The sequence below is a fragment of the Pipistrellus hanaki genome (genome assembly GCF_964339955.1).
Source record: "Pipistrellus hanaki genome assembly, chromosome: 10".
Taxonomy (NCBI): Eukaryota; Metazoa; Chordata; class Mammalia; order Chiroptera; family Vespertilionidae; genus Pipistrellus; species Pipistrellus hanaki.
Window position 1 is genome coordinate 47,501,242 of NC_140512.1, and position 12,275 is coordinate 47,513,516.

General features: G+C 39.2%; 1 protein-coding gene across 1 annotated transcript in view; it reads left to right on the forward strand.

Annotated features, from left to right (window-relative positions):
* PARP12 (poly(ADP-ribose) polymerase family member 12) overlaps positions 1 to 12,275 on the forward strand; it is a 46,590-nt gene that overhangs the window by 28,122 nt on the left and 6,193 nt on the right. The window contains exons 7-8 of the mRNA XM_084896748.1: positions 2,052 to 2,193; positions 5,127 to 5,223. Coding sequence (XP_084752874.1) covers positions 2,052 to 2,193; positions 5,127 to 5,223 — 239 coding nt within the window. The remainder of the gene's footprint in view (positions 1 to 2,051; positions 2,194 to 5,126; positions 5,224 to 12,275) is intronic.

The window sequence follows — 12,275 nt, forward strand, 5'->3', positions numbered from 1 at the left end:
ATGACTGAGCTCAGCATGTACCCCCAAATTTCAGGTCCAAATTGCTTCCATCCTATTAATTTCCTAGAACTGCCATGACAAAATACCACGAACTTTATAATACCAGTGTTTATTATCTCACATATCTGGAGGCTGGAAATTGAAATCAAGGTGTCAATAGGGCCATGCTTCCTGTGTAACCAGTAGGTTCGTAATCTTTTCTTGCTTCTTTCTAGCTTCTAGTGGTTTGCTAGCAGACTTTGGTGTTCCTTGGCTTGTAGATGCGTCACTCCACTCTGCCTTTGTCATCATATGGTGTTCTCTCTGTGTGACTCAGTTGGCCATCCTCTTGTAAAAATATCAGTCATGTTTGTTTAGGGGCCCATCTTAACTAATTACATCTACAACGATCCCGTTTCCAAATAAGGTCACACTTTTCAGGTTCTGAGGATTAGGGGACACAATAAAACCCATAACCTAATCTGTGTATAAAAAAATTACTATTCTTTTTAAAAATACATTTTTTAAAATTAATTTTAGAGAGGAAGGGAGAGGGATAGATAGATACAAACATCAATGATAAGAATCATTGATAAGCTGCCTCCTGCATGTTTCCACTCCCCACTGGGATCAGAACTCACAACCCCAGCATATGTCCTGACCAAACTGTGACCCTCTGGTTCATAGGTTGATGCTCAACCACTGAGCCACACTGGGCCCATTACTGTTCTTGGCCCATTGAAATTTCCTGCATTAAACTTGATGTCCCCAAGGTATTGGGCTCCAGCATGCATTACTCTGACATAGATTCTCACTGGATTATTCTCAATAGGCTTCTTTTTCAGTTCCCCCTTTCCTGTAATCTCTGCTTTGATCTAAAAGCCCTACAGTTAACCTTCATCCTTTTGTACCTGAACAACCCATTCTTCTCACTTGCCAGAACCTGACTTCTATTTCCATTACTGTTTATTCCGGAGTACATTTAGAAGATGGGACCCAGCCAGGCACAGATGCTGTCAAGGGGAGAGGGCTCAATCCGATGGCACTTTCAACCTTTTCCCAGAGTGCTGTCCATTCCTTCCTCACACACCTGGTGTTCTTGCTTCTCCTCCATGTCCTTCATGCTCTTCTTTTCCACTCCCCTTGGTGAATGTAGGGGGTTTCCCAGGATCTAGCCCAGACACCCATTCTTCTAATTGTGTGTTTTCAGGGTTGATCACATAGATTCTTCTGACAGTAGTGCCTACCTCAAGTGAACTCTATGTCTCTGTCTCCAAACCAGATTCTTCAATCATCAGACTTGTATATCGAGGCACCCACCTGATAGTTCTGCATACCTTTGCTTCCAGGTGCTGTGCTAAGTGCCCTGAATGTCTTATTTAATTATTTTCCAACTCCTTGAGGATAGTATGATACTATTGTAATGATAGGAGTGCTATTATTACTCCTGTAATGGAATTGAGATAATCGAGGTTCAGAGAGGTTAAAATAACTTGCCAAGGTTATAGAATAAATAGGGTTTGGGGCTAGAATTCAAGCTCAGTTTATCCCAAAATCTTATATATCCTATAGGTAATTGTAATGAGAGTGAGAGATTAAAATGGATAATTGAAGAAATAGAAGAGTTCTCCAAGGGATCAAAAAAAGAACAAGGAGAGCTGTCCTCTGACTAAAGAATGGCAGGAATAAGATGAGATAAAAAAGGGGCAGCATTGCTCAGGCTGTCCAGTCAGGCAGTGTTTGAGGATTCTCTGTTGATGTTTCCCCTTCATTTGAATGCTGTGCAATCCACTGTGAGTCACTGAATGCCCTCTCTTCCATTTCTCATCATGGTTGTCCTGGTTGCAGCACCCGTATTTACAATTCATTTCCTAGGCAGCTCTTAGGAAGCAGTTGTGTTGGCTTCTGTTCCGTGCCTTGCTCTCCTGCCACATCCCTGCTCCTATCGTGCCTCCCCCATCATACTAATTCCACTGTGACCAAGTCTGCAACATGGCAAGGACAGCACCAGTGTTTGTCTTCATCATTGTAGATTCTTGCCTTCATGAAGTATCTGGTTTTTTGCCTTACAGTGCATGGAGCACCCCACGACCACCGTCAGCAGCAGCGATTTGGAGAAGGCCTACCTGGCATACTGCGCACCAGGATCTGACACTCAGGCAGCCATTCTCAAGTTCCAGGCTGGAAAGCACAAATATGAGTTAGACTTCAGAGGTACTTACTGATTTACCCAACAGGGTCTGGGTCATCTGCTGGCTGTGCCTTTCCCACATGAACCCTGGACAAACGGTTCACACATTGAGGCCCAGGGGGGGAAAAAAAAAAGAAGGGTGATTACTGCTTTGAAATGCTTCCCATATAGAAAGGGAGACAGATGATGCCAGTCCAGCAGAATCAAAGAGAAACTGCCTGAAGAGTGGTGAGGGGAGGGGAAGTGGACCCTGAGTAGGGGATAGGAGCCCAAACAGTGGACAAGCAGGGTCAGCTCTTGTGCAGTGGTGGTTGTCCTGTTGGCCATGGCCAAGTCCCTCTGTGTCTGAAGATTAACCTTAGTCCCCAACAAGTGTCATTGTGTTCCTGCTATGCAGCTTTGCCTTATATTTCCCAGTATGGTAACATTAATATCATTTTTCCTATAGGCACCTTCAGCATAGATGGATTGCCACGTTAAACACTTGGCAGAAGCATACATTAACTAAAAGTTGCTGGGAGGCATATTTTTGTGTTCATAGTGACATGAAACTGGGCCTTAAATGACTTATCCCTTTTGCCTTGACAGACAGAAGCAGGCCAAACACTCTTTGGCTAGGTCTTCCAGTGACCTGGCCAAAGAGTGAGGATTTTTATTTTTAAGTTTTAGTTTTTCTATAACTTAAGCCATTTCCAGATGGATTTAAAGTGGGCTTTCTTTTAACACAGTTGACTGTTTTCTCTGTTTTTGTGGACCTTCATTCTATGTGGAGGGCAGCAAAGTGTCTTTAGTGGATTACCCTAAAGCCACTTTGCCTGTTTTTAGTCAGTTGTTTTTGCTTGTAGTTTTGTAGCACTGGTTATTTTGCTCAATGTAGAATGGCTGCTGCCTTGATGGGTCCTTACAGGGATCTTAAAGTGTCTACTACTTTTCAGTGAGAACTGCTTACCACCCATTAGCATCGGTTGGCAAACACCAACTAATTCAGTCTGACAAATGCAGATTCCCAAAAGGGACAGTGAGAGGTATGCAAAATATTAAAAGTCAGAACTGCCTTGAAGATCAAGTCTACATAACTATCACCCATCTGGTTGCTGCTGCTGTTTGAAATGCTTATTGAACTATTGAGAATATCAAAACAACTACACCAAAAATGTCAGATGCAGCCTTGATCATTCTCAACCTAGGCCACACTTCCAAGAGACAGAATAGAAAGTCAGGTGAGGGTGAGTAAGAGTTCACACATGTGGTTAACTGCAGACCATAGTATGAGGAAAATCATGCTTCAAGTTCACATTGGTAGACACAGTTTTTTGTTGGTGGTAGATAACAGTAACCACAAGACGCTTGAGATGAGTTAACTTCTCTCCTCACAACTTCACTACTAGATATAATGAAAGAAAGTTTCAGATCCAATTCTGCCACTCACAGTTATAAACTAAATATTAGAAAGCAAGTACATTTAAGAAATACATAACAAACCAAATGACTTGTTCTGTAGGATTGGGAAAATCAGTGGTCCTTTTAGGGACTCTTTGCATAAAAGAGTCACTCACAGTAATGCCAGGATTCTAGAGGAGAGGCTGAATTCTGACATTTGTTAGCTAGTATCAGTCAGAATCCCAACAATCAGGGCTTGCTTAGGATCTTAACCTCGTATATCCTCTTTAAGGATAAATTTGGGAAAAGGCCTCACTTCACTCTGCCCATGGGAGGATAGGGATTGAGTTTCATATACACGCCTTGAATAACTTTTAATTTCACTAGTGAAAAGTCCATTTAAGATTCATCACAATGTTAATGAACAGGTCAGTAAAATTTGTATGCTAATAGAGTAGTGAGAGATTGAACAGTGGATAGTAAAGGGGGTTGTAGTAGCAGGATCTGAATTATGGTCTCCCATTATAACATGGAGGAACCCCTATAAGTGCCTGACCTTTTTCTTTTTTTTCTTTTTTTAAAATATATTTTATTGATTTTTTACAGAGAGGAAAAGAGAGGGATAGAGAGTTAGAAACATCGATGAGCTGCCTCCTGCACACTTACCACTGGGGATGTGCCCGCAACCAAGGTACATGCCCCTGACTGGAATCAAACCTGGGACCTTTCAGTCCGCAGGCTGATGCTCTATCCACTGAGCCAAACCAGTTTCATCCTGACCTTTTTCTTAAGTATATTTTTATTGATTTCAGAGAGAAAGGAAGAGGGAGAGAGAGAGAGAAACATCAATGATGAAAGAGAATCATTGATTGGCTCAGGAGTGCCTGATCTTGATGATTTCCTGGGCAGTAGCATAGGAAACACATACTTCAAGTGTAGTAAGATAAGTTACTATATACAAATTAATATTAAAAGTTATTTTTGTACTCTAGGTGCAGAAAGTAAGACTTGACAAGGTTTTCTTGGTAGGTGGGTATATATAATTTAACTTGTAGAAGGTATTCATGGTTTTTCACCTCAGGATCTTAGGAATGGGCATGGGACAAGAAATTTGCTAATTAAAAATGGTATGGGTTTTACAAGGTTGAGAAATATTGTACTGCTATAGAGTCAGTTTAAGAAAAGTCAGAAGAGTAAAATTATTATATTAACTCTAAATCCTACTGGCTCAAGAAGTGATAATTTGTTCTCAGGCTGGGCTGAAGCTTTTTTACATCCAGACTGGGAAAATTTGCTGAGCAAAATAATAGTTTAAACAAGATCGGAAGGAACAATTTAAAAAGCACTCATATATAATTGATGTGTCAATTACTAATCATCCATCTATTCATTAAACCCCGTCTCCTAAAGATTCCTATTTTCTTTATAAATATTTGAAATAGGTAAAACTGCCTTATTTTTAATATACTGATTCTAGGGTCTATATGTTTGGATTAGCCTTCAAACCTATTTAATTTGTTTATTAAACACTGACATTTGTGTGTGTGTATGTATCTATTTATTTTTTATTTTGCAGTCTTTATTCAGAGAAACCTGGTCTTTGGTACATTCAGGAAGGTTTGTCGGAGACCCAAATACGTGTCTCCTCAGGATGTAAAGACGAAGCAAACCAGGTGAATGGGGTTGGGGAACTTGTCACTTATGGTGTGCACCGTTGGGGTGTGCTTGCTGAGTACAGAAAACTGCAGATTGGTTAAAGCATTAAAGAGATTTGTTGGCTGCGTAACTGAGTGCCCAAGTACTCTTGGTGTCCGAGTATTCTTGGCTCTTGATCTTTTTGAGTTTTTGCTATTACAAGTATAACCCCACAAAGGATGATTTGGTGTATGTACCATTTCATATTTGTGGAGCTGGGTCATCAGATTAGAGTCCTAAAAGGTCAATGCAGGTTCCTTTTCATGAGGTTGATCCATTATGCATTTGTCCCAGAGTGCATTGGGTGCCAGTTTTCCTTGACTTTGCCAATGGAGTGGTGAAGCTTTTACATCTTTGCCATTTTTCATAGGTGGGAAAGGGCATATCTATGCATTTTAATTTGCTTTCTCTTATAAGTAAGGCTTACTATTTTTTCCTAACATGTAAGAGCCATTTTCCTATTTTTTTCTATGGACTATTTGTGTTTTTGTCTGCTTTTCTGTCAACCTTTGGTATTTTTCTTAAATAGGAGAATTTTTTTTTAAATCTATTAGAGAGATGAACCCTTGATTTGTTATATAAATTATAAATATTTTCTCCTGGTTTGTCTTTTGGATTTTTTTATGATTAAAAATGGTACACAGACATATTTTTTTTTATTTTTATTTTTAGTTAAATGTATCAGTCTCTTCTCTGTATTGCTTCTGGATTTAGAATTTTGGTCAGCTATGACTGCTCCCACTTCTGGAAGTAATTTTTGTCTCTCCAGAGCCTATGTAGGAATAGTTTGTCTTTTTCCTAAGACTGGATCTCTTTGGGGCCATAAGCAAACGCCACACATCAGAAATAAAAATGGTTATTTTGCTCAAATTCAGACTACAATATGAGTGATTCAGAATCTTCCCTCTCGTAACCTGAGAGTCGTACATGACGCAGTGATGTATGGTTCTTCCCTCTAACCTGTTGTCATAACTCCAGCAGGCAAATCTGCTTGGGCCTCCTTGGCTACCTGGGACTCTTAGGGTTGGTCACTTTTAGAAACAAGTTCTCTATTTAAAACGGTTAACAGAGTCACAGTTGTTTAATGGAAAGTTCAAAATGGCATTTACACATAAGGTATCTGGTTTAGTTCCTTACTATCTTTCCATCCTCCAAATGAAAATGGTTTATTCATGTAACTAGTTCTTTTTTAAAAAAAAATATTTTTTATTGACTTTTTACAGAGAAGAAGAGAGAGGGATAGAGAGAAACTATCGACCAGCTGCCTCCTGCACACTCCCTGGTAGGTATGTGCCTGCAACCAAGGTACATGCCCTTGACCAGAATTGAACCTGGGACCCTTGAGTCCACAGGCCGATGCTCTATCCACTAAGCCAAACCCGTTAGGGCTGCTTCTTATTTTTTCCTTTTTAAAAAAACTTATATATATATTTTTTTGTTATTTAATTTTTTCCCCTTTCACTAGTTTGGAAGTTATACATTATGTTAGTATTTTTTTTTTTTAAAGGCCACACTAAAAATTATAACAAGTGTTCTTTACTTAGGTATAAGTCAGTTCAATTGATTGCCCTCCTTAAATTATATAAGGACCTTTATATAATTTACTAGAGTCCTGGTGCATGAGTCCAGGAGCCCTTGGGGGATTATTTTTAAAAAAATATGTTTTATTGATTTTCCACAGAGAGGAAGGGAGAGGGACAGAGAGCTAGAAGCATCGATGAGAGAGAAACATCGACCAGCTGCCTCCTGTACACCCCCTGCCGGGGATGTGCCCGCAACCAATGTACATGCCCTTGACCGGAATCGAACCTGGGACCTTTCATGTGCAGACCGACGCTCTATCCACTGAGCCAAACCGGTTTCAGCCCTTGGGGGATTTCTGACTGACACCCTCTCACAGTCTGGGATCAGGCCTAAGCCGTCAGTCAGACATCCTTATCGCTGCCTCGATCTCCTGCCATCACTCACCAGCTGTGAGCCTGGCTTCTGGCTGAGTGGTACTTGCCCTGTGGGAGTGCACTGACCACCAAGATTCATCTCCTGCTTTGAGTGTCTGCTCCCTGGTGGTCAGTGTGCATCATAGCAATTGGTCGTTCTGCCATTGGGTCAATTTGCATAATAGCCTTTTATTATATAGGATTCCATTTATTTTTCTTTTGACTTATTTTTTAAAATTTTATTTATTTTTAAAATATATTTATATTGATTTTAGAGAGGAAGGGAGAGGGAGAGAGATAGAAACAATGATGAAAGAGAATCATTGATTTGAGCCCGCAGCCCGAGCATGGAATTGAACCATGACAGGGAATCATAGATCAATACTCCATCACTGAGCCATGCCAGCCAGATAACTTATATTAGGTGTACCAGTTAATAATAGCAGATTTTGTAATAAATGAAAACACAATAATTTCAAGAAAAACATCAAAAGTGCTTTATTTCAAGTAATGTCCATTGCTAGCTACACATTTCCCCCATCTTTCAGGTAATTTGTGGATATCATCCCATCCCAATAGAACTTGTCTTGTTTTGAGGCAAACCATTCAGAGACCCAATTTTCCACTGTTTCATCCATTTTGAAGTGCTGCTCAGAAAGTACGTGTGCCATTAATCAGAACAAGTGGTAATCGGAAGCAGCAAGGTCTGGTGAATACACCTGGTGAATTAATACATCCCAGGCAAGATCTTTTAATGTGTCTTTAACTGGTTTTGCAGTGTGTATTGGTGCGTCACCATGAAGCAAAATCACTTTGCCTTAATTTCTGGAACATTCTGGTCATTTTACGATCAAAGCTTGGTCAAATTGATTATTTGTTGTCAGTAGTGATCAGTATTAACAGTTTCACCTGATTTTAGAAGCTCATAGTACACCACACCTTCCTGATCCCACCAAACGCAGAGCATTGTCTTCTTTCCGAAGTGAGTTGGCCTTGCAGCCGATGTTGATGGTTGACCTGGATCAACCCATGATTTTGTGTTTTTTTTGATTCTCAAAATAAATTTACTTTTCATTGCCAGTCACAATTCAGTGCAAAAAAGACTGTTGTGCAACATTTTACTGATGACTTTTTTGTTTTCCATTTGCCTTTTGTTCAGTTGGTGTGGCATTTTCCTTCCTTTAAAATCTTTCATAATTATTAAAAAGTATTAAAAAAAAAAAAAAAAAGAGAGAGAGAAAAGAAAAGAAAGAAAGAAAAAAACCCTAACCGGTTTGGCTCAGTGGATAGAGTGTCAGCCTGTGGACTCAAGGGTCCCAGGTTTGATTCCGGTCAAGGGCATGTACCTTGGTTGCAGGCACATACCCACTAGGGAGTGTGCAGGAAGCAGCTGATTGATGTTTCTCTCTCATCAATGTTTCTAACTCTCTATATCTCTCCCTTCCTCTCTGTAAAAAAAAAAAAAATACATATATTAAAAAGTATTTTTAAAAAATCTTTCCCATTGCTTGTAAATGATTGGAAATTGTTTGCTGAGCAATGTTTAATCTTTCTGCAAATTGTTTTTGAGTTTGACATGCATCTTCATCCAATAATGCTTGTAATTGGGTCTTCAAACTTTTTCAATTGACCTGGACATTCTTTGTCTTTCACATTGAAACCATCACTTTTAAAGCATTTAAACCAGCGTTCACAAGTATCTTGAGATGGATCATGTTCACTATAAGCTTCTCAAAGTATACGATAACTTTCAGCAGCACTTTTCTTCAAAATAATGAATTAAAACTTCCTGCAAATGCTGTTTTTTTGGGCACAAAATTTGACATTTTTAAGCATAAAAATATCCATGATGTTTAACACCTTCAGCAAATTTGACATATGAAGTTTTGAAGCTTATAGTCAACACAACCAAATAGCATACATATAAAATCGCATAGACATCAACATATGCGTAATCCCATTTATTGAAAAAAAATTCCGCATTATTAACTGGTACACCCAGTATTATTTTTTAATTTAATGAGGCAGTTATTTTATACTATGAACATTTCATTAAATTTACTCACATTCTTATTGTTTTCTTTGTCCTTTCAAATTTCTTTAGATTATTTTGTTTTATTGGAGAGGGGGTGTTTACTGATTTCTTTTTAAAATTTTATTTTACTTTATTTTTTCTATTACCATTTATCACCTTTGTGTCTTCTTACATCTCCACCCACCCTATCCCACTGAAATCACCTCACTGCTTTCCATGTCCTTGAGTTTTCTTTTTTTTCTTTTTTTGCTCAATCCCTTCACATACCAGAGCTGTCTCCCTGGTTTCTATTTTCTTGTTTTAATCCTTACCTGAGGATATTTTTCCATTGGTTTCTAAAGATAGTGGAAAGGAGGGAAGAGCAGGAGAGAGAAAAAGGAGCATTGATGTAAGAGAGACATATCGATTGGTTGCCTCCTGCATGCACCCCCACTAGAGCTTGGAACCTACAACCGAGGTATGTGCCCTCGAGTAGGAATCAAACTTAAGACCCTTCAGTACTCGCACTATCACTTAACATTGAGCCAAACCAGTCAGGGCTGTCTCTGTTTTCTTGGTAGTTCAATTTATTCATTAAATTTTATGGTTCCTTTCTTTCTCTTACTGGCTTATTTCACTTAGCATAATGTTCTCCCAGTCCATCCATGCTGTGGCAATGGTAAAATTTCTATTGCGTAAATGTGCCACAGCTTTTTTATTCACTCATCTGCTGGTGGTCACTTGGGCTGCTCCAAATCTTGGCTATTATGAATAATGTTGTAGTGAACTTAGGGCAACATATATTATTTTGAATTAGTGTTTCAGGTTTCTTTGGATGAATTTCCAGAAGTGGAATCACTGGGTCATAAGGCAGGTCTGTTTTTTAATTTTTGAGGATAACTCCATACTATTTCCACAGTGGATACACCAGTCTGCATTCCCAATAGTACAAGGGTTCCCTTTTCTCCACATTCTCACCAACACTTGTTGTTTGTTGATTATTGACGCTAGCCTTTCTGACAGATCTGAAGTGATAACTCATCGTGGTTTTAATTTGCATTTCTGTGATGATTAGTGATATTGAGCATCTTTTCATATATCTGTTGATGATCTGTATGTCCTCTTTGGAGACGCATCTATTCAGGTATTTTGCCCATTTTTTGATTGGATTGTTTTTATGTTGAGTTTTTTACTATAAATTCTTTATAAATTTTGGATATCAACCCCTTATCAGGTGTATCATTGGCAAATATGTTCTCCCATTCAGTGGGTTGTCTTTTTATTTTGTTGATGGTTTTATTTTGCTGTGGGAAAACTTGTGTTTTGCTTGAATATGTCTTTATTTTGCCCTCAGTATTGAAAGATATTTTCTCTGGGTATAAATTTTTCGTTGTAGTTGTTTTTTCTCAAAACATTGATGTCATTCTACTGTCCTCTGGTTTTCATTGCTGTTTTTGGAAAATCAGTTGCCAATTTAACTGGTACTTCTTTGCCTGGTACTTTTTTCCCTTTGGTTACTTTTAAGATTTTCTGTTTATGTTGGTGTATGGATTCTCACTACAGCATGTCTCAGAATGTGTTTTAATTATCCTGTTGGAGATACTTCGGGCTTCTTAAACCTGTGAGTTGGTGAATCTCATTAGTTCTCTTTGAAGATTGCCTTTACCGTATTTTCTGTCCTCTCTTTGGATTTCAGTTGGGTTCTGACCAAATTCAGGCATTCTTACTCTCTTCTCCACATCTCAGCTTCTTCCCAATATTTTCTATCCCGTTATTGTTCTGGGCCCTAGTCTGGAGAATTCTATTTCCCATATCATTCAGCTCACTCATTCTCTCTTCAGGTGGTCTGATCTGCTAGTAATCATGTCCATTGAACTATTACTATTAAGGAATGTATTTTATATTTCTAAAAGTTGTATTTGATTATTTTTCAGATCCTCCAGGCCATATTATAGTTCCATGTGCCTTGCATATGTTTTTAATTTGTGTTTTATTTTTTTAAACATAGAAAGAATAGTTATTTTGTATTATGTCCAGTAATTTCAGCAACTTAATTTGTTGTGGGCTTGTTTCTGGCTGATTCTTGCTCATTGCTTAGTTATTTTAAACTGTGCTATTTTTCTAAACATATTATTTGTGAGAGTTCTTTGAGGCTTAGGATGAAGGTCTCATGCCAGCAGAAATGGAGTGTAGATCTAGTGTAGGAAGAACAGCATTTTAAAACTGAGTAAAAATGATTTTGAATTGGTTTCCCAGCCCTTGTTCCTAAACCTGTTGGGACACATCTTTTATAACTCAGTTATTTATTAATTTTTTTATTTTTAGAAAGATCATGTGCTGCTTGTATTATGTGACATCCTGTAGTTAATATTTCTGAGTAAAAAAAAATGTATAGTCACTTTAAGAAAGGTATATAGAGACCACAAGCAGCCTCTGGCAGTTCAAGTCAAATTTCTACTACCAAATGAGTTTTAACATCAGTTTTATGTTTTTATTAGAGGCCTTGTGCACGAAATTTGCACACTGTAGAGGGGGGGGGGGGGGTGTTTCTCAGCCCAGCCTGCACCCTCTCCAATCTGGGACCTGGGATTAGGCCTAAACCAGAAGTTGGACATCCCTGTCACATCTGGGAATGCTGGCTCCTAACAGCTCACCTGCCTGCCTGCCTGATTGCCCCTAACTGCTTCTGCCAGCCAGCCTGATCACCCCAACTGCTCCTCTGCCAGCCTGGTTAACACTCAATTATTCCCCTGCCAGCCCAGTTGCTCCCAACTCCCCTCCCCTGCCAGCCTGGTCACCCCAAACTGCTCTCCCCTGTTGGCTTGTTCTTACCTCCACTGCTCTCCCCTGTAGGCCTGATCTCACCTCCAAGTGCCCTTTTTTGACGACTAATTTGGTTCTGATTAATCAGTTTCTATGCCAGTCAGTGTCAAAAACTCCACCTTCTAGGCAGTCATTGGCTCCTCACAGTTGACCCAGATTTGGTTCTGATTGGTTGGTTTCCATGCCAGACAGCATCTCTGGGCCTATCAACGAGGCCTGATCAGAAAGGTGGGGCTGATCAGTAGCCCCGGTGAAG